General features: G+C 40.5%; 1 protein-coding gene across 1 annotated transcript; it reads right to left on the reverse strand.

The window, feature by feature from the left end:
* Window positions 1-1209: 1209 nt before the first annotated feature.
* Window positions 1210-24676, reverse strand: LOC119741509 (proto-oncogene Wnt-3-like). The gene is made up of 5 exons (XM_038217290.1): window positions 24575-24676; window positions 4670-4911; window positions 3905-4044; window positions 2730-2879; window positions 1210-2469 (listed from the first exon to the last, which is right to left on the reverse strand). Exons 1-5 carry the CDS (start codon window positions 24661-24663, stop codon window positions 1990-1992), a joined length of 1101 nt encoding a protein of 366 aa, XP_038073218.1. The 5' UTR covers window positions 24664-24676; the 3' UTR covers window positions 1210-1989.
* Window positions 24677-27217: the final 2541 nt, after the last annotated feature.

Here is a 27217-nt window from a genome sequence, read left to right on the forward strand (position 1 = left end):
TCAGAGATTGGGCTGGTAATCTTTCTCCCAATCTTTCCACTTTTTATAATGTAGACATTGTTTATGGTTCATTTACTACAAGGGTAATTTTTTTGTTAAGTCGTGCCTGAACTTGCTGCAAGTTGCCGGTTCACGGGAATGCGGATCATTACTAAATACAAAATGCAGGCCTAACAGGTCCAGTTCTAGACTGAAAACATCGGCGAGAATTACAACATGCTTTCCTCTGTCAGACCCTGAAAATTAAAAAAGGACAAAAAAATATTAACCAGACCAATGCGAATACAGAAATAATATTAAGTTTATTTCATGACATTAATAGTTGCAAAAAAGGCCTTGTTTATATAAATACAATGGAATATACTGCAACTCTATATAAGTCAGTTTCTATAATAACAAAATTCACCTACAAAACCAAAAGAAATGTAGCTTTTACGGTAAATCGCGTACATGTTCATGAACTTGCAAATTCATAACGGCAAATTTCAGTAAAACGATCAATGATTTAAAAAAAAAATAGTTTAGATTTCAAAACATGATTAGGAGAATGTTGTCATTTATACAACTCGTTATTTACAACAGTAGTTTGAAATGAAGTATTGAATCGCAAATGTATCTAATATAGGGTTTTATCAATTTCATTTTACTTTGTTGTGGTAATATTGTAAAAAGAGTAAATGTTACTTAAAATCCATTGTCTTAAAACAAAGACGATTTTCATGTCTTCAAAAAGCTACAATGTATATTGAAAATAATGCCAAGCCATATTACACGTGCTTCATTTACAAACGAAAGTAATAGTTCAAAATTTGTTCTAAAAACGGTCAGATACAGCAGAAATTTGATTTTATAGATCTCAAACTCGTTGGATTCAAGTTCATATTTGCCATGAAGTTCATGAGCCAACAAGAAGTTAACATTAATCATAACTTTGAAATTTCAAAACAGTTCAATAAATTAAAAATACATCTTCAAGATCGCAGCGAGTCCTTCGTACAAAAGAACAGTAAACACATTATTATTTGAGCTGTGTTTGCGTTTTAAGTTAAAGTTACACAATTCATCCAATTTTGCACAAAGTGTATAACTATCATAGCAAGATTTAATAGAAGGAGACGAAAGTCTTACCAGCTTTCCCATGCAACAGCTATGTGTGCTTGCAAGAAAGTTTATGGACTGGTGCTGGGTTTAAAGAACCCTCTACTGCAATAATGTGTTTTGTGATTTTGGATGCCAGACAAAATGTCTTCCGAACAAAATGCCAGGGCTTAAAAGTTTACATGTGTCCTGCAATGCTGGATTCAATAGCCTATATCACAATTAATAATAATTATATACAAAGTCATGAACAATATCTACAAATTCAATCGCGATTGATTTTTATGTTAGGCGAGTGCCAAGTTCAAGAGAAAATAACATGGGCTCGTATTTTCATTACAATGTAATGGCTTCGTTCTTGAATGCCATCAAAATCCCTATATCATACAAACCAATATTTTTTGTCTTTTTCTTTTACTGGAAAAGGGAAAATACCAAGATGACAATCTCCCCCTCCCCAATGCACCTGTAAAATGTCGAAACGAATGCAAACTGTTTGTTTGTGTTCTTTCTTGTTAAGACAACGAGAAATAAGAGAATTATTCGGTACATTGTACTATAATTATACCTTCAACAGATTAGAGGTAAAGTTAATCAGCATCAAATCCAGCTTATATTTACAATGTATTCAGTACGCCCAAATATGCTTATTCAGTTTTTTGGCTCAGATAGAAATGGTGCATTTTACAACATGAATGTAATGAGTGCGTTGAACAGATGTCATTGTTATGCATAACTGTACAAGCTGTTGAAGCCCAACTCAGTGCACTTTTTGGATTGCATGGAAACACTCTTTCGATGAGCTAAGAACAAACATGTTCCAACCGTGCTCTTGATAACTGACCACCTTTTCCTGACAGGAAAAGAAGTGTGCACAAAACAATAGTCCCTTTATTTACACGTGTGGACCTCGTAATTCCGGACGCACTCATCGCAAACCACCTTACAACACCAGACGAACTGGCAGTTACATCTCTCCACGACCTGTCTCCGGATGGTGTTGTACCCCCGTCCGCAGCACATGAGCTGGCATCCATCTATTGCGTCCGATGTCCGGTTGCAGGTCCGTCCCACCGTGCCCAGGGAGCCCAACTCCGGGTCGAGTCTGCAGTAGTCTGGTGACGGGTCGTAGTAGATCAGATCCGCCTTGGTCGGGGGTTTGTACAACAGCGATTTGGGTTCGAGGACCTCCACGCGACCGCGTGGGTCCGATTGGCGCACGACTCGCATCTCGGCCGCACTGTCGTACTTGTCTTTGAGTTTGGCACCCAGCCTGCGGAATGGTACCATCTGCCACCAACAGGACTTCAGCTCGCAGCTCCCAGAGATGCCGTGGCATTTACATTTGAGCTCCAGACTATCTGCTACTGCCTGTAAGAGATCAAAAGAAGCTCACCGATAACGTACGCCTATAAGGTAGGCTATTAATTTTATTCTGACAACAATTAGTTCCAATGCCGTATTGCCGCAAAAAAAGAGTGATTTTGGCTACTTCTCAGTGGAACTCGTGTTTTGCAAGGCGGCATAAACATTTGCGATCTAACGATAAGTTTACACCTTATGATGCCTTGTGAGAAACATTATATAGGTTTCCGGAGACAGTAGTCTTAATTCCTGTCCCATTTCCTCACCTTTCGTCCAGCCTCGTCATTGTGTCTGTCCATGATCACACGGGCCCTTGTCCAATGCTCCTTGGGGCTGATGAATTTCCGGCTGAACTCCAGGCCAAATTCGACGTCCTCGCTGCAGCCACCCCATCGCCATGTGGCGTTTGGGATTATCTGTGAGACAGGATAAATAAAACCGTTTAACTGCTTGCAAGTTCTTACAGTGAAAACTAAAAGTTACGGCACCTTTTATAAATATATTATTTTATCATACAAAGTAACTTCAGGCAAAATGCCCAGTGTTCCTTTATTTCTTGTCTTGTTGCGGACACCATCAAGGAATTGCAACCCTAAAACTTTGGTATGCCCAAAAATCCTCGGAAAGCTGTCTTGTCGATAAAAAAAATAAGAATATGGCTTTTTAAATTTGGTCTGTTTTCCCCCACAATTCTGGAATCCATTTTTCTTTAATTCCAAGACGCCAGTGAGCTGAGATGCGCGCTCCGAAGAATGTCCGAAGAAGCAAATAGTTTGGGTAGAAAAATGTCCCTCCATATAACAGACCGTTTATACTGGAAACACATGTACACTCGACTCTCGTTAGTACAAACTCTGTTCATTCAAAATTCTGGTTATAACAAACATAAAGCTTTGGTCCCGACTGTTTTTATATGCACAATGAATGGGACTGATGTTCCTCTTAATGCAAAATTCTGATATAACAAACAACTTTTGGCTAGGTCCGAACGAGTTTGTTATAACGAGACTCGACTGTATATCAGTAAATATTGGTCCTAAACGTATACATACACACGATCTATGTATACTGAATACATAAAAACCTCACTTGAACCATATCGGCCCAATATGAAAGTATTCGATGCTGCATTTTGGTGCAAATGGTTAAGAATAGCCACATGCCCAGCCTCGACTCCATGAGCGCGTGCGCGTTCCTTATCGCGTAAGGCATGATGGGAAACAACATGGCGCAGCAAGATCGTACCCATGGGGAACGAGGTTGCCACATGCCTTAACTGTAGTATGGTACCCAATACTCTCGGTCAGTGAAAAGCACTTCTGAGTGACATGAAGTGACATCATTGGAGCATTTCTCATAATCAGTTGGAGGACAATTACAATTTTTTGTTTACACCTTTGAACGATCAAAGCCTGAAATAATGTAAGCTCTCTATACTTACGTGGTGTGGGTTGTCAGCAGGCCCTTGGTGTCTGGTATCACAGCTACATCCGATGTAATCCCCGCGGGAACACGCACGGCTGATAGAGTGCGCCACACCAGCGGAAAAGATGGAGTTGACGAACGCTTTCTCTCGCGAACCTGCTCTCAGAAAGAAAAAAAAATAACCAAACAGGAAAAGTTAAAGTGTGCATTCAGTTCATTAGTGATTATAGTGTAGAGAGCAATCAGGGAAACGGGAGGTCATTACAAATTATAAGATAGTGTCCCCATAAATGACGATATAGGTTTGACAAAACATGTTGCATTTGGATTATAATGTGGTATATGTTTGTACATATTTCAAAACACCAATCATCAAACATACTTAGTATAAACATTAAACTATGTAGAATGTTTTAATGATAAGAATGTTACGCTGTATTAAAAAAAATACAAAGTTGGCTTTATATCTTTTGATTCTTTTTTTTTAATAGACCGGATAGAGCAACCTCTTTGAGTCAATCGACCATTTCTTTTTAAACTCGACATTAAAAAAGACAATGTGTTTTTTCTTGTTTTAAAGCGATCATGGGAAAAGTTCAGAGCAAAAATCACATCTTGTCAAATATTTAATTTATATCATCGATTTATATTATTATAACGTCATTGGATCTATGGAAAGATGTAAAAGATAATGATTAAGTAATAGATAGTAAAACTACAAAAACAATAAGACATTACAATGACAAATAACGTCAAAATCTAAATTTCAGGTTTTTCTCACCGAATTGCAAAATTTTGCCGAAGACGGACTCGTCCCCTTCGATAGTCGTACAATTCCACCGCCTGCCGCGGAACTGGAACTGACACTCATCGATGCCCTGTTTAGCGCCCTCTGCCACCGTCGGCACAAACTCCTCGTTTTGCTCGCAGTAGCGGAGCTGGCGGTTCTGAAAGCCGGGGATTCTCCGGCACGGGTAGTCGAAGATCTGGTCCTCGGCAAACGTGTAGGCGGTGCCAAGCGTCCTGAAAAACATGGAAGGATGGACGTTTAGTTATTTTTTTGTTACAGAAAGAGCATGGAATAACCGTTGGTTTTTCGGGGAGGGGGCGGGATTGTCCTCAATTGTTTTGTTGAGGGGGTGACAGTTAGTGGGCTTGGTCATTTTCAAACAATAGAGGTTTTTTTTGCCTTCCCGTTCTGAGCAGTACAGCTCGGGGTTTAGTGGCTTTATTTGTTGAAGCAAAATGATAAAGTACAAGTAAAACATTTTTGGTGTGAATTGCCGAAACTGAGGTGTTGCGGATACAAACCCTCTAAGAAACGCCCCTATAAAATAAGGATCAGACGTTCACGAGAATGTATGTGCGGAGTCACACTAGAAAGTTAACGTCTGATATAATCAGTGCACGTAAAATTTTAGGCGACCGCGCGCGCCAGCCAATTGAAGCCTCCTTCAGAAGTTGTGACGTCATTCAGAGCAGAAATTCGGCCAAAGCTGTTGATTGGTCAATGGCTGGGATGTTTTACTCATAGAACATAGGGTTACCGAGTACACGATAGAAGGCGCCGGATGAATGGTCACAATATGGAGGTACATGTACGGACGCAGTGTTGTTTTGCATAATCTGTACGCATATCAAGACGCTTGCCGTGCAAGACAACCTATCCGAGTATAGGAAACGTTACGACGAATGCACCATGCACTGCAAAACACAAATGTATTGCTTAATACTAGGGGAAAGAAGCTGGATAACGAAAACCCTGAAAGGGGTTATTGTTTGGGCTACACCGCCCGGCAGGAAAGGTTTTGAAAATTCAACCCACACCAGCCCAAGCCATAATAGATGTTGACAAAAATGCACGTGGCCTGAATGCTTGATAAGTATTCTTCGGGCCAAGTGTACTTTGGCGAATTATTCTCTTGAAAGGAGTTTTGGTATTTTATCGCGCAAATATAATATCTATAGAAACACAATGCCCAATTGCTTTGAAGTTCGCCGCCATTTCATGGTTTCTTGATCTTAGGTTCGCAAACTCGATGGGTAGGCCTCGGTATATTACAGACAAAACATAGGTGTTCAGGCTGAAAAATTCTGGGCTTCTATTAAAACGTTCTTCGTGAGCCCTTTGCGAAATTTACATCAGCTAGGTATTGCAAAATTCCTTTTCATGTGGGGAAAATAAAGAAGGAAAATGGAGAAAGGGAAAAAATCCATTCCGAAAGTAGTTTAAGAGTCAACGCTTGTAGATCAAGCCATTAGCTTTAATACAAATATATTTTAAAAAAATGGCATGAAGTGTCTTGTGTACAACACTTCCGAACCTCCTCTTGTCTTGAATCGAGTTTCAAGTTAGAGGCTTTGTGTTTCGCCCAGTGACTTGAATCACTCAAAATATTAGTTAGAGACTTGTAAATAGCGCCCTCTGTTGCCCAAAGTCTCCTCTGTGGGTTTTACACAATCGAAATTGCCCGCACAACCTTCCCCATAAAACCACCAAAAATCGAACCCCAGTAACCACCAGCTCTTGAAAGAAAGTTGATTAAAATCTGAGAAATTCCCACCACAAAACGTGGCCCGGGGGAAAGCTATCAATCTATGCCATCTTTGAGGGCAAAATCCCGGTACTAATCGCGTTACGCTGAAAAGACCGAGGGTGCCTAAAATTCCTGTGAATCAGAACTCCTTTTATTAGGTAAAAAAAAGGGATTGTGGAAATTCCACCTATGCAAGCAATTGATATGGTATCTTTATTATTGAGAATTATTGGGGGTTGGGGGTTGACCTCATCAAAGTGCCCTGGCTTTCCTGGGTTTGAATTGAGTGTCATTGAATGAAAAAGCCCCACATGATTGTAACGTTGTCCAACTTCCCTGTTTTGTGGGTGTAAACTTGGCAAATCTTGCCGATAACCTGAAATGAAGTCAAATCTTGTGAAAGACGGTCCAGAAGGCTAAAACTTTTGAAATCAAGAAGTCGTTCACAGGATGGACCTTTGGCAGGGTAACTCGAGGAACATTCTTTAACTTCCAAAAAGAATTTACCTTTTAATTTAGGATTAAAACAACGAATTCTGACTTCTAAGGATTTGACATTATGAAACTACTAAAACGATAAAACAGCAACCTCAGTTACAACTAACGGATAAATAATACTGCCACAACAGAGGAGAGGAGGCAGTGAAATGCTGTTTTGATGTTGTTCTCATCTTCGTTTTGAAATGGATTTTCCCAATGAGCAAGTTCAGAGAAGGTTAAGGTAACACATCATGCACAATCCATTAAAAGATCAGTCGGTGTATTTTGCCAAGAATAACAGTTTTGCCTTGACGGCAAATTCGTCACAAATGTAATCAAAAATGTCACTAGCTGCAGGCGAGTCCTAAATGCCGAACAATTAAAAGCGACCTTCCACCAATTTGGTGAAAGAATTGAACTTTCACTAGTCGACAATTAAAAATGCATTTATCTTCGCAACTTCTTTGACCTTTTTTTGTTACAAAACTGCTCCCTTGGGCCTTAACCTTCGAAGGCGCTAATGGAGACATTAGTGGCGTCATCATGGCAAAAGGGCACCGGACCAAAAACAAGGACGTTCAATGCATACTGTGTCAAAAACAAACCTTTCTTCAAATCTCATTTCACAAGTACGCACTGCCTTCATATAATGAAATGAAACTGTTTACAGAATTAGCAACAGAAGTCACCGCTAATTTGTCGAGACTTGTGTGACACGGAGCGTATTCAGCTCCAAATCTTTTAATTGCCCCTTGCCCCGAGAAACATGTTTGTTTGTTCCCTGTCCTTGCTACATGTATTTTTATTTGTCGACTTTTCAACACAGCGACTGTTTCGCCGTCCTTGCGTTGAGACCGCGGGGGCTGGATTTCTAAATAGAGGATCATGTCGCCCCTTTCTTCGTTCTGATCAAGAACATGGCGTATCATGGGCAAACTGCAAAAGGGCATCAAATGGCGCATGTCCTTCGGGACAATACGACATCGTCTGGTGGAGAACAATAATACTTACAACAGCGGGGTGTCGTGTATTTTCAAAAGGGGGCGCCGCATCATGCTAACGATTTAGACAAATAGAAAAGGTACTTTGCCGATCCGAGTCAAGGAAAGGTTGACAAATTTAACCAGTGCAGCAACAGTCAACCAGAATTAGCTCCTCTTCATTTACTTTTTCCTAAATTCATTCCGGAGAAATTCACGCAAATGGTTTATAGCTAATGCTTAACTCAAGTTTCAAGTTTGGTTTTATTCCACTCAACTTCACAGTAGCATTTGGACAATAATTGAAGATATTTGGGATGTTGTGAGTGAGGGCCATCTAGAAACCAATGAGGGTTTGTAGCGATGAACCTAATGGTGGGTCCCAACAGTAGAGTGGAAATGTTTGTCAATTACAACATCAAACTAACCCATTAGGGAATTTCGAGTAAATAAATCATAAGAATATAAGCAGTTTGAGAAATTTGGAATCATTATAAGCAAAGTATATTGATACAAGGCATTTCTGACTCTATACTATTGGCGTTTACCAAAAGTTTCTTTTAGAATAATTACAAATTACACAAATGACACAGACTGGGCTCACACAGACATGAACACTGGACATCGACATTCGACACCAAACTGAAGCTTTATTTAGACTTATCTACCCAAAACAGCTGATTTTTAGCAAAATATAATTTGTGTAAAGCTTGATTCGAAACCCACCCCCACCCTCTCAAATTTACCCACGTAATCCAGGGTTTTTTTCGACGCTTCTGTTGAAATATTCAAATAAAAGGTTCAGCTACTCTGAAGTTGCTGGTCCGCTGGAACTGGAGGCATTCCAGCGATATTTCAAAGTCAGAATACTCCAACAGATTTCCCTGTATTTTCCCCTATCAATTGTCTGCTTCACGCACCAACGCCTCCAAGGCATGCTTTTAAACGAGACAAAAGTCCGTTAAAAGATACTTGAAATATATAAAAGACTGTATTTTGCGAAGGCCCACTTTGCCACCGCTAAGCACATACTGATTCGTTTCAATCCATTCCAAATCATTGAATTTCAAACCCATTGACCAAAACAATTTGTCTCTTTCGTGTCAATTATGTCGAAGGTCATGGGAGATATGCACGGATGATTTTTTTTTTAAACCGCAGTTTATTTTGACGAATTCTGAGAGCCAGGTGTTGAAAATTGAAGAAAAAAAATAACTTGCCCGAAATTATATTCATTTGACAATGTCTTATTTACAGAAAGGCACAGTGTCCTACTGTGCTTCCTTTTCGTCGGAAAAAAAATAATAAACTGTACGGTATATTGCAATGGATAATATGGCTGTTTAAAATACCTATGCCATGACGGAACTCTATATAAAGCCAAGCTGCAAGGCTTACATTTTATTCCCTTCATCTTTTTATGATCCTCGAAACTGGATGGTTGTTGATTTCAGAGCAAATCAGGTGCGACACATTAACAGTGAGCTGGGACACACGTTTCCTTTAAGTGTGTCATTAATTGAAGTGCAAAGAAATGTTAACTGAAAGTACTTATTTGTCCGAGGTTAGAAATAAGTGCAGAGAATTGCCAGATTCAATGACCCGATTAGTCATTGGAATTTGTAAGCGACTGTCAATTTTGTTGTTTCAAACATGCAGTCCTAGATTGTTTATCATATACAGGCGTGAATTAACTGTTACATTTGAGCAGAAGTAATTCGGTCACTTGTCAACTTTATTTTGTGGTGTATCGATTGCAATGAGATCAACCAATGAATGATTCATGACAAAATTTGAACCTACAAGTTCAGACTACCAGTATAGGCCTAGTTCCGACTATACAGGTCACTGAAGGTAACATTTGGAGTGACAGTGTAAGTCCCATGACGTCACAATAAACACTTAACGATTCCATGGATACCATATACAAACTTAACCAAACTCTCTTTTAAAACCGTAATTATCACTGACAATATCCGTATACTTATCTTCTTATAACGCACATTGGTTTCAATTGATCCCATTTTGAGTGACATCACAGAATCTAACAAACGACTGCCTTCGGGGGCTATTTAAGAAGAATCGAGATTCATACTCGATTTAACTCCGTTAAAAAAGTCTGGCTGGCTCGGGACTTGATCCCATTCTTCAGTTATTCCACTCCAAATAGGAGTTCTAAAAAGAAACGACTAGTTTTACTGTCAGGGAGAAAATTACTGGCGACAGTGTTTTCTTTGAGAGCAAGTCCCGGCAGGTTGACTGAAGCTAAGACGGTTCGGTTGTGGGACTTACCATCACATCGAATCGACTGATGGAAAGAAACAGGCGAACAAGGGGCAATCTGACAGCTCGACCCCGACCGTCCGTCCTCCCGAGCATCGCCCCCTCACTTTTGTCTCCTCAAGGATATTTGAGACTGGGGTATCATTATAACCCTCACGGATCGAATAAACGACCAAAAAGGGGGACAATGGGTTACCTATTCGTACCGGGCGAGATTACGAAAACTACAACCCTCAAAATTAGAGATGTCTTCGATTTTTCCCGGCGAAGCTATGTGTGATTAGCGTTCGGTAAATGGCGAGCGTTGACACGTTGCCAGTAGATACATGTCAACAATTATATTCCAACACCGTAAAAGTAACAGCGCAGAGTTTTTAAGTTAGCAATTTGTTCGGTTTCTTATCAATGGGAGGACCATTAAATTCCACATCACCGGTACTACAAGTTTTGCTTACATTGTTTTTATTTTGCTCGTGCGACATGCGTATACGGTGCGTGAGCCTTATTGATAAATAGCACGGGTGAACTGAAATTTAACCATGGAAAACTACAACCCCTCTTTATTTGTTGAGCATTATTTCCCACGGATATTCAGCAGGGCCGTCAACGTTTTCAGCAGGACCATCAATCGAAATAAATTCGAAATAAATTCCCTGTAATGTCAACCTTATGGGAGAAACATGATCACACAATCTTCATTTTTCTTTAGGAGACGAAGAACACGGAAAGGCGATCCCAAGAATGGATATAAGATCATTTTGTTGGTACAGTTCTTATCTTTCTTGGTTGAATTCACTCTCTGTTAAGGTTAATCGACCGTCTGATCCGTATTCCCCACGGACCATCTCATCATCGAGTTTGTCTAGCAAAGAATACACAGTCGGAGGGCATAGGGTTAAGTATTCTTGTGTGCAATGGGAACAACGTCAATATTTTCACTCGGGACTATATTTAGTGTCCCAGGGGAGACATGGTGCTGGACGTGGCGATTCTTCTATTAAAAAAAAGCATTTCAAAAAAAGATTTCAGTTTAAGACGGAAGAACTACGTGTATTTGAAGCAAGGCCACAGATATTACACGGATTCTGTCCACCGCGGGCGCTTTGAGGACACGATGTGTAACACCAGTAGCTGTTTGGCACCTGCACTAAGTGCGTAACACGGAAGCACCTACTACAGGCAGACGTGCTGGCATGCCCGCCCACTTCGGGTGCGAGACGGTGTGAAAATTACAGGAACCCAAATGAAGACTTGAGTTAATACGAAGAATTAGAATAGTGCTTTTAATTGGTGATGGGAACGTCCACTTCAAGTGTTTTGACATCCTTGATAATGATACGAATTGGGTAACTGTTGGACTAACAAGAATTCAACAATGTTAGCCTCGAATAGCCTACATTCAATGCGACGTCAAGGACTCAGATCCGGTGAACGAATCATTTCGACCCTACATACTCCTCATTTTCTGGCAAATTAAATTACCGTACTCGAACGTGACATACATTACTTTAACAAGCTCAGACGTAGCGTCAGAATACGTAGCTCTTTTCTTTGACAAAAAAAATGCCTTAGGAACGGTGGACTTCTACAATGAATAGTTTGTGTCAGTGTAAAAGGACCTTGACCAAAAAAACTTCACAAAGTAATCACCAGAACTTTCTGCAACTTGTGTAAAATCCATTTTGCCAACTGCGACTTTTGATTAATGACGCGGCTGACACTGACTGACAGTTACACGTTAAAGTTTTTTTTTCTTCTCCCTCCAAACTCGCGAATGCTTTTCCAATCTGCTTCCTACGTGCCGGGAGTTATGCAGACGAGTTCTGCACATTGCGTTTAGTCTTGACCCCAGGCTAAGTGTTTTAATATTTCAGGGAGCCGTTCCTCTAGACAAGACACGAAGCTTTGATTTACGTTCATGTTCTTCAAATTGGAGTCTTGGATTTAGGTTTAGAGATCAAATGCATGGCGTTTTGATGTTACACACATTCATTAATGTCTTACACAAGATTGAGTACATGGCTGATGTTTAGACGCGCCATATGTACCGGGCCCTTTGCCAGTTGTGTTATATTATTTGCTTTCCTCTATCCTAACTGTTTTAATATTTTGAGTTTGTGCCATACATGTCATGCAGGCTTCATCGTTCTGGCATTTGAAAAATCCAAAGGGTCTTTCTAAAAATCGATACAATTGGACAGCTCACCCATTATGAGTAGATAATCCTGGGCAACGGCGATGAGTGACATGTGGGGGGATTATCGGATTACAAGGGGGATATCAGCTTGATGTTTGCTTGAAGATGAGCCAGGCATTGGGCAAGTCCAGATTAGCTGGGGCTGGAATGTAGGACTGGTGTAGGGTTGAGTGGATTAGACGCATAGCTGTTCGTAATCGCGTGGAATGCTTCTGATAAAAAAAGTTGGCTCTGATTTAGTGGCACCAAGGCTAGCGGACGTCAATCGAGAAAATGCAATTAAAACGTGAGATCGGTGGAGCATAAATGGTTGAAATTCTAGCAGAGGAGTCAAGGTGCATATTGGTAATATAAACCTACACAAAAATACACAATGCTGACGTTGGCTTGACGAAAAAGCAATTTTTATTTGATCAAGGTTCTTATCTAAAAAAAAATCTTATTTAAAAAAAAATACGTTTACTGAAAGTCCTCCACAAAGTCCTCCACAAAAGTAAGCAAACGAACCATCCGTTATAAAAACCATTTTGTAATCAGTTTAACGGTGACTGCTCTATGTTCCGACACCCCTACTTAGTTCCGACAACCTGCACATAAGATCGTGTTACTCCCGGTTAGGGTTAGGGATAGGAATATATGTGAAGTCGGAACATAGGGGTGTCGGAACATGGTGTGCCGGAACATAGGTGTATCGGAACATATAGGTGTGTAACTTTTATTCCACACATTTAAACACACACGTACTTTTTTGTTCTTCCCCAAATAACCACATTTTCACACGTTGTCATCTTGTCGTTTCAAATAAAGAATGCGCTGCATTCAAGAGATCATTCATCGTTCCAACCACAAGAACAAAAGTAAGCTCCCAAATCGTTTCACTCGTTTGTCAAAACGTCTCAGTCACACCATGGAGGAAGGCCCCGAAGCGTGACAGAAGTGTACCGAGCTTAAAACAAAAAACGTCCCCGGCAGAGCAACAATCTTCCCCCGCTAGTTTCTTCGCGGGGTACCACATCTGCTCGTTAAATCGATACCGGAAAGATCAGTCGGCCTATTATTTATGCATGTTACATTTGAGAGTCTCTCGTGCCGTTTGTTTCATTCCCCGTGTCCCAAAAGAACATGGCTGGCTTGACATAATGTCACTCCGGCCTTGAAGGAAAGTCTAGCGGGTTGAATGACCGCAATGATTCGCTCTAAGGGCATACTGTCGCTGTAAATGAAACGTTACAACCCAATTTAAAAAAACACCAAACAATTATCTTATCATTAGACTAATATCCACGAAAAGAACTTTAAGACATTGTAATTTTATTTCACAAGCAGACAGCCTTTAACCTTTGAAAGTACACGGGACACAATCTTGTTCAAAATCTAAAGAAGGTAACAACTATAGCTGGTTGAAGTTTCAGCTCAGTGGTTAATACACATTTCGAGAAAAGGTATGCACAACTTTTGGGGTCTCGTAACTAGATTCCGTAGCTATAAATAACGTGTTAAAACTGTGCCCGCGGGCACATTTTGTAGTAGGTAATCCACCTTCAAATTGATTGTTTTCTTCCGACTGATACGAGAGGGGATTTGGTACCAATCCTATCTTCACTTTGAGCAAAGATTTTCTCGTTAAATTTGTAGGTACATGTACATTGCGGATAATTGCAAATGTCCTACGTGTCTCTAATGATCTGAAATTAACCAAAAATAATGTTACGCAATGCGTTGTCATTCTTACAAGCAATCAAGCTGAGCGTACTAAAGCTAACTCTCAAGACAACAAAAAACTACACGAAATTGGGACAGCTATATTATTTGGCATAAACAGTGACAATTATAGATTGTCACTTACACTAAAGGGCCGCAGCAAACGTCGACTTTCTGCTGTGTCTGTAATTCAAATAATGTAATATTTGTGGGCCATTATGTGAATTAGACACTGCAGAATTTCCAGTTTGACGCGGGCCTTAGCGCTGTAAAAAGGAAGACCAGTGGCAGAGATTTTTTGAATGGGGACGCTCATGGAAATTGGAATCATTTAAGTCGTCCTTGTTAAGAGGATTGACTAATGAAGGTTACATTTCAGATACCAGAAGTTTATTTTAAAAAATCCTCAGTAATGAACTCATCACCCAAGCAGTTGCTTATTGACCACGCATCACAAGAAATTAAACAAACACATCAATTTCAGTCGTTTGATTTCAGTGTTGCCTCGTACAATCGGCGCACCTTGATGTTGGACCGCGTTTTGTCTGGGTCGGCGCCTTGCGGCGACCCCGTCAAAAGGCGACTTTTGTCGGTGGGTAATTGAGAGGCGAGGACGGTATAGCTCCGTGGCATCGGCGGTCTTTTGACGTCGGGTGAATCTGTTGGTTTATGGATTAAATCCGCGGTTCTTTTTTTTGTGTCAACCCGGGGCCGGAATGATGTTCTAGTGGTTGGAATCAACTTGACGTTTGGATCTTTTCATTTTAATGGAGATTTCGCTAACGCAACACGGCGTCCAGACTATAAAGAATCATTTTTTGTTGGTCACAAATACGCGTGAATAGCCCGTTTGGCGCCGACGTATACCATTGAAAAGCGCACGGAAATTATAACATACAATGTACACTCTCTCGTAAAATCGCATACTACATGTATATACAAGGACCCTTCCTTATGCCTGGGATAGTAGCAACACCGGAAATGTGCAGTGTAGGTACATGTTGCGCTGCATTGTGGGACAGCCTGCACTACACAAATTCCCTATTCGTATAGAGAGCAAAACCGTCCCACGATACAACGCAACATGTACTTTCACTGCCCATTTCCACTCTGTCCGTAAAATGGGCCCATGTATATCAATTTAGCTAACCTAGTCTCGACATCTCAAAAACAAATATAGTTGAAGTATTGTTCAATGGGTTTGCAAAGAATTTACAATTTGTCAACAATATTTCCCTCATATTCATCAACCACCAGAGCTTCAAAATATGTCATTTCCTTGCCTGAAGGAGTATCAATGTTGAAATCTATTTTGCCTATTCTAATTTTTAAAAGTCATTTGATGTTGTTAAAGGGTAACCTTCTCGATAGGTATAAGCTTAGACAGACCTATTGTTATTATCGAAAACGGGTCCTTGTGTTCGATTCGCGCCACTCGTTGAGCTTTATAAAGTTATAGACTGAAAAGAACTTAATTCTGAAACGAAACCCTTGCAAAGTTTGTCCGGTGTGTGTTTTTGTATTGTTTTCAATACAATTTCGACAATTTATCACCGTCTGAAACGGGCAATTTAACATCGGATTTATCACTCCCTTGCTTCCTCGTGTACTTTTGGTGAATTCACAAATCTACGTCTATCTAAGGGGAAAGAGTTACCCTTGATGTCAATAACTTGTGTTAGTACATGCATTTCATTTCTTTGAAATAGATATTTAATAGCGAGGTATTGTAAAACAGCGTCACCCAGTCGTCTTCATTGATTCTACCTGGTTTGTGGTTATTGCATTTAGCAGTAAATGACAAACCGCAGAGTGACAGTTGTTATTATTCATCCGTAGAATCTCAACAGACAGACAGACAATGCTTCCCTCACTAACCACGCCCCCTTGGGATCAACCCCAATACAGACAGTCCAACAAAGCCGCGCCATCACACTAAAACGTCCCATGAGAAATGATCCTTTCACAACTCGAGGACGAGCTTTCCAGTCCCTGTTTGTCTTCCTTGAAAATATCTTTTAATCCCCTCTTCGGCTCGGAAACACCTTTCTTCTCCTGCCGCGTAATTCGGCTGAGAAAAGGAAACATTTTGCTTTGGGTTTTTTGTGTCGATTTTGATGGAGTGTGGTTTATATAAGAGGATCATGAGTCGTGGGTGGTTTAAAGCACAGAGCTATAAAAAATGCCGAATTTGCAACTGTAACAAAAGTATCTCTGACAGTGTCAACCGGAGGCAAATATGGACTGGTCGGGCAAGTGATATTGACAGGCCCCACGAATCTTGTGGTTTTTTTCTGTCCAAATTGTGAACCCAACAATTTGCTCATTGAAAACATTTTGTGAGAAAAGTTTGCTAATTTGCTCACTCCCATGTATACTGACACAACAACGAATCACCAAAGAACAGAAACTTTACGACAGCACAATGTCCAAAATTCTCTTGCAATTATTCTTTTTTTTTAATGGATAGGATATTAGCAGTTCAACACAGATACAGTGACGATCCTTCAATGAGTATCAACTTGAGTCCAACGTTATTCATTTGAATTCAACCAAGAACGTAAATCACGCACAATAAAACATGTAGTCAAACAACCACACGTTTCTCAGAAGCAAAAACAACATGCATGCAGAGCACGAGACAGCTTTTGCATTCCTGAAAACAAATTTGGCAAAACACCGGTGAACTAATCTAGCTTAAGTTGGGTTTGAAAGCGCAAACTTTCTAGTCAACTTAAAAAAATGGTTGCAAGGTTGATAACACTGTGCATCGATTTCCGTTTTATTTCATTTGTGGTGTTGTTTATTATCAGAATGTCTATCTCCCGATGTCATCAAATCAGACAAGTTTGACAGGTGAATTAGAACTGCGGTCAAATCGAATAATAAATGAGCTAACTCCTGTTCTGACAATTATAGGGAAACTTCCCTCGCATTCCCGCCCCGGTCCGCCCACTAAGTGTCAACACTTTTCATCGGATTCCAAGAAATCATCGATGATGCGGAATCAGAAGGAAGATGTTCTTTTTGTAACTTCGGTTGTGAATTAAGACGTCTCCGTAAATCTTCTACACGTGATCGATTCGAATGATTTGTCTCTCGGTGGTAAACAGAACTGACATGTGATTGATATCACACGAGATACCTCTGGGATTGTAAGACAACTTCTGTAGATCTGAGAGTGCTGACCAAAGAAAAGGGTTCATGAGATTTTTTTTTAAAGGGTTCATGAGATGTGTTTTTTTGAACCCAGTTTCTGCAACTTTCTACTCCTCTAATGAAGGAAAACTATTTGATATCCCTTTTTGGTTGATTTGATTGAAAAGTGCACTTCTTTAAACATTAAAAAATATCCATGCTTTTCTGTACAACTGAGGGCGCTGTTGCTGTGATGTCATTTAAGGAAGACATTGTTCGGTTTAGGGGGTCTTCTGTTCAACAATTTGCTCATTGAAAACATTTGTGGGAAAGTTTGCTCATAGGCTCGCTGCCATGTGCATGTCCTGACACACGATTCACCAAAGAAAAAAATTACCAGACAGCAAAATATCCAAAATTCTGGCAACTTGTGGTGCTGAAGTAGCTGCAACGTTGAGGTTTCTGCCTGAAATGACATCATACTTCTGCTCATGAATATTTGCATTAGCATAAAAACTAAACTAAGGCACCAAAATACCCCTGAAACGGCAAAACGAAAATGGAAAATAGGGTTTAAATGGGGCACAAAATTAATGTACATCTTCAAAGTAGGATTGTATTAACACTATTGCATTGCATGCATGGGCCCTTTAGTCGATGTAATCGAAAGAAGAAATCTTATGCTTGTTTCGTCGGCGCCTACTTGAATAAACGTGTAGCAGTTCCTCATATATATACAGAGTCTTTTTCTGTAAAACTATTTACGTATTTTAAAAAGATCTCCCGAATTTGGCTTGTCCAATTCCAATTGAGGTTTTTATTCATACCTTTTCCCCAACCCTGGGGCGCGTGAGATGCACTATCAATCAATGTCCAATTATGCAGCGCGGACATGCATTCTCCAAATTATTATGTTGCAGACTCTATTACAAATAATGTGACAAATTTGACAAACTCATTGGCAGTTGAGAATATCCATCTTCCACCAATACGAAAAGTGGAACAAACTTGCCGGACCCAAAACAATGCCCATATCTACAATTCAATTTGCATTTCGCGGCTTCCTCAATTGTATTTCACTAGGCTATCTTACTATTATCGTCCCCAAAATGAGAGAAATGCACGCAGATTTCCCGAACTGATACAAGACATCGACTGCTTCCCCTATAGTTTCCTCGGCCCAGGGGTTAGTGGTGTAAGTTCTCCCCTATTTCCAAAAAGCCAACCAAGAATAAAAAAAAAACACCACCGATTCCAGAGGGAAAACAGGGCGAAAGGGATAATCTCCAGATTTTCAACAACGTTTCAAAGACCTTCTGAATAGACTGCCGCCGGAGCCAAAACTTTCTCTCTCCACCAAAATAATACAATTCTATGCACGACAGTAATAACAATCGTGGTTTGAAAATAAATACAGGTTTTTTTTTTTTGGTGTGCGGTGCTGTGACACTGAAGTCGCCTTTTCTACGAGCCCCCTCACTCGTGAATGCGCGAGAAATTGAACCCCGCGGTGGGTATAATACGGCGAGCTTTGAAATCTATACAGCTTTTTGTTGAGCTTGATAGCCGTTTTCTCACATTCCGAACAAAAAAACCCTCTCAGCTGCGGCAGCGGGAAGCCATGGTGGTTATTTGATGTCGTAACGGGCGTTTTTATAAAAACAGCAGTGGGCTTGCTGTATAACCTTCGCTATCCATTTCGCAATATAGTAATTGAGGGTTTAATAGTACAGCCGACATTAGGCCACAGATTCAAGAAATAACATCTGGTGAAGTTATTTGCAACAGTACAGTCAGCCATGACAGACATCTTCTCGCACCAGACTAATGCCTGATTCGTGATTCTGCGGGTTTTAATAATGAGATTTTGCGATGGAATTTAAATCATCAACAGCAAGGCATAGCTTATCGTTGTGTGAAACCTGCGCATGCTCCGTTCACTTCTGAGGTCAACCTTTTCCCACTATTTTCAGAACTTTGTTCCTTCATGTTCAAGGCTAGGGAGAAACATGTGTATACACCACGCATACATGACTTTCAAACAGACCTGGGCACAACAAAGAACTCCCATGTTACAAAATGAAATCTGAATATGAAAAGTAAAAATGAACAAGTGACGCCATAACTCATAGTTGTCTTTATAGAAAAGGTATTTGAAATATGTTCATGACTTTCCAGGAGTCCTTTTTATGGCTTCGATGTTTTTGTATTCCCTGTGTACAATCCCATACAGCATCCTCCGTACGTATTGACACCATAGTTAGTACCAGCCGCAGTACTTCATGCTTAGTGGGCTAGCTTTGTGCCTTTGTGTCCCCCGTAGCGACAAGAATGTGAATATGGATTATAGATACAAAGTTTCCGTGCACGGCTGCCCCCCCTTTTTTTTGCAAGTCAACGAAATCACTTTTAAAGCCCATTGTACCAGTCACGTAAAAACTATCGGCCATGACCCCACAGGTTCGGGACCCAGGACTGGGAATTTTTCGAGAAAAGCATACAGTGCATACAGCAACTGCAATGAGGCACTACGTCTGAAAATTAAATCCCCTACTATTGGTGCTATGTTCCGACACACCAATGTTCCGACACCCCTATATCCGACACCCCTATGTTCCGACTGCACATTATTCCTATCCCAAACCCTAACCCTATCTGGGAGTAACCAATCTCACGGTGCGGGTTGTTGGAACATAGGGGTGTCGGAACATACAGCAGTCACCGTACTATTATAGCTATCCTATAGTTCAGCACAAAAACGCACATGCATGAAAAAGGGAATGATGTTCAGATAACATAACATCAAAGAGGCTACATCATATCAACTTGAGATTTGCAACGGTACATGCTTCGTACGATCGTCGCACACCGAGTCACAAACATAGCGGGAATGAAATTAGGCTTTGCTTTCTAGAAATATTTAACATTCGAATCTACCGATGTCTGAATTATTAATTGCTTCGAAATGAGTCAGGCCTAACCTTAAATGGTTTCTGTCACAATTTTTCAACACGTGAGTCATATGAAGGATTCGTGTTCTATAGGTAGACATGTGTTGAAGTAGGCCTAATATCCAAAGTGAATTGAAAGGAAAAATGAGAACAAATTAATGGGCGAGAAAGACTATTGTACAAAAGGCCACGTGATGGTCAGGTGAAATCAGGTGAACAACAAAGTGACAGGGAAACCGAGTACGAAATATTTCATGAAAACATTTCATGCACTTTTTCTTTTGTTCCTTCCATAATGTTTGCCGCCATCTGTTGCTAATTTGTGCATGGACAGCCAACCTCTGATCTACAAGTGTGAACAACATACCAACAACAACAGCCCTGTCCGCTGAAAAAAATATATGCAATTTGATTAAAGCTCCCGCCTGAGAATCCCATGAAATTGGTGATGATTGGGATAACGGCTGACAGTGAATATAGTTCAGTCAACTCTTTGTGGTTTTGACAAACAGTTAGTTGGTTGTAAGTGAACCTCGAAAGAAAAAAAAACGAATTCGTAGAGAAGTTTATTCCTTTGTGGACGACCCACGATTCCACGGAGTTCCGGAGGGTACGATGTGTTAGGCTTACTGTCAGCATTTATCGCAGTCCCTTTGCGACACTTGTTTATTCTTTCGTTACATAAAGGAAATATCAAACACCGTAAAATATGACTTTTACGAGAAAAGAATGACAGGTGATGATATATACGGGGCACTGTAAAAAGGGGGTTAAAAATATCCCAAAGCATCACAACAAAAACGGGCTCCATTTGTTGAAGGGGTTACGTACCGGTCGGCCGGAAATTCTGGAAAGCAGTAATTGAAAGTGAGGAATTTAGCTCATTTATTGACATGTGTTCAAATGGAAATACCCATGCAGACAGAATATAGAACAGCAAGTTTAAAGACTTTTTTAACACGATAGTGAAGTTTTCGAGTGCTTTTGCGAGTTGATATTTCTAAATTGAAACAAACTAAATTCTCACTCTTTCATTTTCCCAATATACCAATGTTATTTTTTGGTTCCATAATGCACGTAGCCCAGTATTTGTTATCTTTTTTTTTAAGAAATCGAACGTAAACATAACCCCTTACTTCCAAAACAGTAAGAACGATGTATCATTAGACATGGCTCATGCTACTTAGAATTTGTTAGAAAGTGGACTTAAGACGAACTATACCCTCTTGAAAACATCCAACTACTAGATGCCAATAAATCTTCGGATTAGTGTAATTGCAGCGGATCGGGCCCTCCTACTTTGCCTTTTAACTGCCCCGCCTCTTTGAAAGTCCGCACCGGTACCAATTTGCGCTCAGACAACACTCATTCAAGTCTCATTAACTTTGTACCGTATACTACCGCATTCAATAGCTTGGCTGGATAATTTGGCGACTCGAACATCATCCCTATAGATTACCTTTATTCAGAGATGCAACACAAAAAGGTTTCTAGAAAAGCCGCCATAAAACGAGGGATGGGTTTTCAACGACCAGAAATCTCCCATGGGGAAAGACGAGAGCTCCCCATTAACGAGAGGAGTCGGAGAGAGATTTGCATGTTAGGAAGAAACGACGAAGCCTGTGTCATGCAAACGACACTGCTATTGATGATTTTGCCGAACAAAACGAAGACAGGACGATGTTATTACAAGTCCTTTGTCATATTATAGGTACCGTCTGATTGTTACAGAAGAGAATTTCTTAAGTGGGATTTACTCTTTTCTCATTAAGACCACAAGCTTATTCGAATCCCGGCTCATTTTGTCGACAACAAACTTGAAATCAATCGTATCTAAGAAGTGTCGTATTCAGTGAATGAAGTTTGGACATTACAGAGTAAAGCACGGCTTTTGTGATTGGAGATGTCAATTTCTGAATTTGTAATCCCTACTGGCAAAAAACGACCTTTTTGGAATGTGAATGATCTCGTTATATCAAGACAAGGTTACATAATTTGCCATGGGAAATGAATGGCGTTAAAATGATTGACATTATAAAACCGACATCAAGGCCATCTCTCTATTGACATTTCAGTCATTATCAATTAGTTATCGCGATTTAATCACCGCAATGTTTGCGAGGTACATCAACGTTATCTTCCTTGCGACATTTTTTTCAGAAGACTATATCGTTGCTTCATATCATGACATATGACACACTGCCTCACGTTTCTAACGGGCATGGTGACAACAAGGCGCAGGTGGCATAACTTGGACTACATGGTGCAGGTATATTTGCTCGTGGTAATATTGCACCTGTCATGTTTTCCTCAAATTCGTCATTTTAAGCCCAGTGCACTGATTACAAACGACACCTAAGCGTCCATACCTTACTGAGAGTTTTCTCGACGATCTCTGATACACGTTCAAATACGTAACATTGGTATTAAACCCCCACAGATCTTAACAAACACGATGAGAAGTTTGAGGAAAAGGTATAACTTAAACAACCTATCAAGTTCAAACTGGGAATTTGCTTTCTACATCCAATTTTCCGATAGCTTCAGGGATTCAATTTACAAGGTAATAGCCAGACTGGTTGCCTATTTGATAGCTCGCCTCGTGAATGCAAAACTGCCAAGACTAAATGCACCGCACCCCTAGTCCCATAGAAGACTCTAGCGATCCAACGTCAGGTCACGTTGAATGTAGTGATTAATCAAGTTTTTTTTTGGAGGGAGAAAAAAAGACGCCACGAGGTCCAAGCGATTCAATGTGAACGCATATGGCTCGCAGGATAAGCAATATGGATTCGTTTAGCGCTCCATTCTGACAAAGTCCGGACGAATTTGTAGCCGTGTTTGTTTTCCACGACATGCTTGAAATCGAAGCAATCAACACCGTTCGGTTAAACCATCATGGAGGTAATGATTGGTTAAAGGTGTTCATCAATGGAAATGACCTCTAAAAAGTTTGAGCTCATTTAGTTTTGCTTTTTTAAACAAAATATGGAACGAATTGGTAGAAAATTACCAATTCAGGGAACAACTTACACTGGTCTGCTGTAATCAACAGTTGATTCAAAACTACATGATTATTATTATAATATCCCTTGAAAGTACCGAGGCACCTCGCTTGAGATGTTTGTTTTTCCCCCATCATCACATAAAATTCTAATAAGGTTACTAGGAAGTAGAGCAGTAAAAGATTGTTTGTAACTGCCTCCGTTTGATCAATCATGTGAGTCTCCCCCGAGACCCAAAAGCATCACTTACAACCTAATCAACTCTTCGTTCCCGGTACATTGCCCTCGCAGCTATGAGATCTCCTGACCCGAACAGTAATAACGATTTTTCTTCATTTTGCAAAGCGTTTTCCCAAATTCGGAAGCCCCAGAGCAGTTGACTCGTGAACTGAAATATGTTCCCAGATTCCGACCGCATTCCCCTTGGCGAAATCAAAATGTTGTCGACCTTAATGTTGCGTTCGTTCGTTCACCGCTATTTTTTTTTATTCAGATGAATCGCCGACTTCAACTGTAATTTCCGAATGAAGACATTTCTCTGCGTACAGGGGCTGTTATTGCATGCAACTTACATGTACATGAGCTACATGTTAGTGCAAAGACGTTTGTCACCTTATAATGACGAGCAGTGCATGCAATACAGTGTGCTTACGCATTAATTAATAGGCATATTGTTAATTCTGTATGTGAGAGTCCAACTTTATACAAGTATACACTGTTATAATATAATGGAACAGTATAACTTCCTAATGATCCACAGTTTTATTATACCACGGAACAAAAGTTCCCGTTTTGGCGACCGCTGAGTTGACATGTAACAACTTTACTCTTTCTTTTACCAAAGTCATATTCACAACATGTTCGAAGCCACCCCTACCTGGCACTTTTGCTTGACAATAAAACAATATAAATCCAATAGTTTAACTTAGTTTAAACCATTCTTTCGATGCTTATTAACTATATTTCTTTCAATTAATGAACAAGGGAAAACATCAATTAACAGATTTTTGCAAATCATCCGGAAAAAAAGGGAATAATTGAGTTGAACACCTGTTGTTTACAAACTGTTTTGTAAACACATGGAAAGTGGAAAAATCAAGCGTGTCCATAGACCTCATACATGCGAGGGATCTCAATACAAACAAGGCATTAGAGTCATCGATTTTTGGCGGTAATCCATGTCTTATTTACAAGACTCATGATATCGGTGACTCCGTTCAAGAGAGCATCAGCGGGCAGCCTTGGCTGACCGGCGCTGGCAGCACGACGCTCTCGCCCCGCTGCCAAATACCCGTTCAAGCGATCATAAACGCCGAACAATCAACGTGTACTTGAATCCAAATATATACCAAGTTGCAAAAAAACAACCACAATGTTGAAATGCATTGACAGATAGAAAAACAGGGTGACTTACCACCACATTCCCGAGGCGTAGACGTGGCCGATTCTCATCGCAAAACTCCCAAAGATGAGACAAAGTGACATCCAAACTTTTAACTCCATGGTGCGAGGAAAATATTCCTGCCAAAAAGTTCTCCAAAAGCGATCCCAAAATAGGCGTCTCACTCTATACCGCTGCACCCCGTATCAGTCTCTGGTAATACAAACGCGCCCTTGGAAAAAAATTGTGACTATACTCCCAAACTTTTTTTCGCCTACTGACTCCAATCTAGCTCTCCACGGCACAAAGCCCGCAGCCAATCCATAAAGCGGCACAACAAAAACCAAGTTCCCCAGTGTGTTGTGATACCGGTTGGACTTTTGGTTTTTATACGCATGGACGCGCTTGATCTCTCCCGTCGGTGGATCGGTGATCGGAGGGGGTTTCTATAGCGGGCAATCGGCTTAATGCTCGCTGATCAATTAGAATATCAATAGGCCAGCTAGGTATCGAACTCGCCGAGTCACACGCGGCAACACACTAAAAGAGAGAGAGAGAAGCGGTGACTTGAGTCGAATCACAGGCCGTGCCGCACGGGCCTCTAACAACTTGGCGTCCCGGTCAGAGAAAAGAGTTTTGTGCGAGTGAATGAAGCACAGATGACCACACGGGCCATAAAAGGTCACTAAGTAAACTTGGAGCGATGGGCCGTACTCTACCGCTCTGTATCAGTTACAAGGGGGATGCGACTCGCTTGTTCGGACACAAAGGCTTCGACGAAATACCCTGGTTGTGTTCCGACATGCCTCAACGTCCGAGCAAAAGCCGAAGGGGCTGTACCAAAAAATAAAAGTACCACGTGAACGTCCACAAGTTATCGGGCAAATCTAACTTTGGTAACTCCTTCATCAAAAGGGTAGCGACACGCCCTCCGGAACCTTCTCTATAGCTATCTAATCGCTTGTCTAATCAATCCAGGGCTTGGCCTCAATTCTTTTGAGTTTCCCCCACCGATTTGGGAATCGGAAGATCAAACTTTATTTCGTAAGACATCAATGTTTCGCAGCTTTTATGATTCCAGCCTGTGGGATGCGACAACCGTTGTGCATTCTCAAGAGACGTGCGCATACTGACAAGTTTTACTTTTCTGCGCAATGATGTTTTGGCAATGATTTTTGACCCAAAGAAAATGTTTTCAATCAAGGATTATTGGAATCACATTTTACATCATAGCTTTGAGTTCCCGGGTGTTTGGCTTATGTCAAGTCGTAGGCCTATGCAGGATGTGCCCTGCTCTTGACATGATTTCAACTTCTATTTGCCAACGCATGACTATTAACTCGTTATCACCTGAACAATGTTTAATATCAAGTCTAAATAGAGGTTATAAAATCTGGGTGATGTGATAGACAACGAATGGACGATACATGAACGATAACGTCAGATGTTACAAATAGCAAAGTGATGGCTGTTATGATAAAATGTCCCAATGCGTATTTGTGGTTTAATATCAGTTTAGGGTTCTGACATGAGTGACATAGGAGGTTATGTTTTCATCGGTGTTGGTTGGTAATTGGTCTGTCTGTTAACAAGATAACTCAAAAAGTTATGGACGGATTTGCATGAACACTTTTTTAGGGGTGGTCCATGGTACAATCGATTGGTAGATTAGATTTTGGCAGTGATCGGGATGTGGGTCTGGATCCAGGATATATTTTAAGTATTCTTCACCATATATGCGAGTATTTCTTTTGGGTGAACTTACAATAATGGCGGGAATTGTTTAGCCTTGTAGGTTTGCGCTCTCTGAGTGCTGTTCTAGTTTATAGTTGTGCACAAGTTCGTGCACTGTTGTAATGTGGCACACACAATTGTAATGCTTCATTTTGTTCAACCAACATGGCCAGCAACAACAGTGCTAAAAAAAATACAGAGGTAGTGAAGCGAGGTGGTAAAATTTAAGCTCAAATTTTGATGCCACAAAATGTGCAAAACCATTATGGCTGGTTCAATTGTTGATGACAAGCCTTGAGCTAACTTTGGCGTTGGATTGGGGATTTGATACAAACTTTCGTAAGTGACGGGTTACAATGTAACTCCACTTTAGTGACTCTTCAAAGCGGTATCTGGCCCGGCTTCCATGTGTAAGGTAAAGTCTACCTTCTGGTGAATTTCAAAATTAAAAAGATGTGTCATTTGGCACATCCTTAATTCCGAACCTTGAAGTAAAGCTTAGGATTTTGTTTTCAATATTTTTGCAGCGTGAACTGCGGTAACATTAAAATATCTTAAAGACATTTTTCTTTCGTGTGAACAGCAGAACAGGTAATGACAACATAAGTTGCATGCCATAAGACATTTATTTCGTTCAAAATCGAATTTTACGAAGAGATACTTCCCTGATTTTTCAAAATAAAAAAAAATGTTCGAGTTACAGTTCCAGTTCCAGGTCGGGCGTATGAGTCACCCAAATCCAGTTTAATACCGCCGTTCTTAATAACACACAGACTTCTTTTTTCCCGCTCGAAGCGACGTAAACGTCTGCTCAACTCATCAGCTAAATGTTTGTCAAATGTTGAACTTGATTCGATTTGATGGTTAATTTTTTTTGGTTGGTTCAACCGAAGCCAGGTCTACATCGGCCGGGTGGGCCTACTCTGTAATCGGTCCTTATGC

This window comes from Patiria miniata, unplaced genomic scaffold, assembly GCF_015706575.1.
Source record: "Patiria miniata isolate m_02_andy unplaced genomic scaffold, ASM1570657v1 HiC_scaffold_5, whole genome shotgun sequence".
Taxonomy (NCBI): domain Eukaryota; kingdom Metazoa; phylum Echinodermata; class Asteroidea; order Valvatida; family Asterinidae; genus Patiria; species Patiria miniata.

Bases quoted from the DNA above. Each gene is read 5' to 3' on its own strand.
- LOC119741509 (XM_038217290.1), bottom strand. From the start codon at position 24,663: ATGGAGTTAAAAGTTTGGATGTCACTTTGTCTCATCTTTGGGAGTTTT. The intron at 4,045-4,669 runs GTGAGAAAAACC...TTCTGAGAGCAG, and splicing joins CGGCAAAATTTTGCAATTCG to GTTCGCGAGAGAAAGCGTTC. The intron at 2,470-2,729 runs GTGAGGAAATGG...GATCTCTTACAG, and splicing joins ATGACGAGGCTGGACGAAAG to GCAGTAGCAGATAGTCTGGA.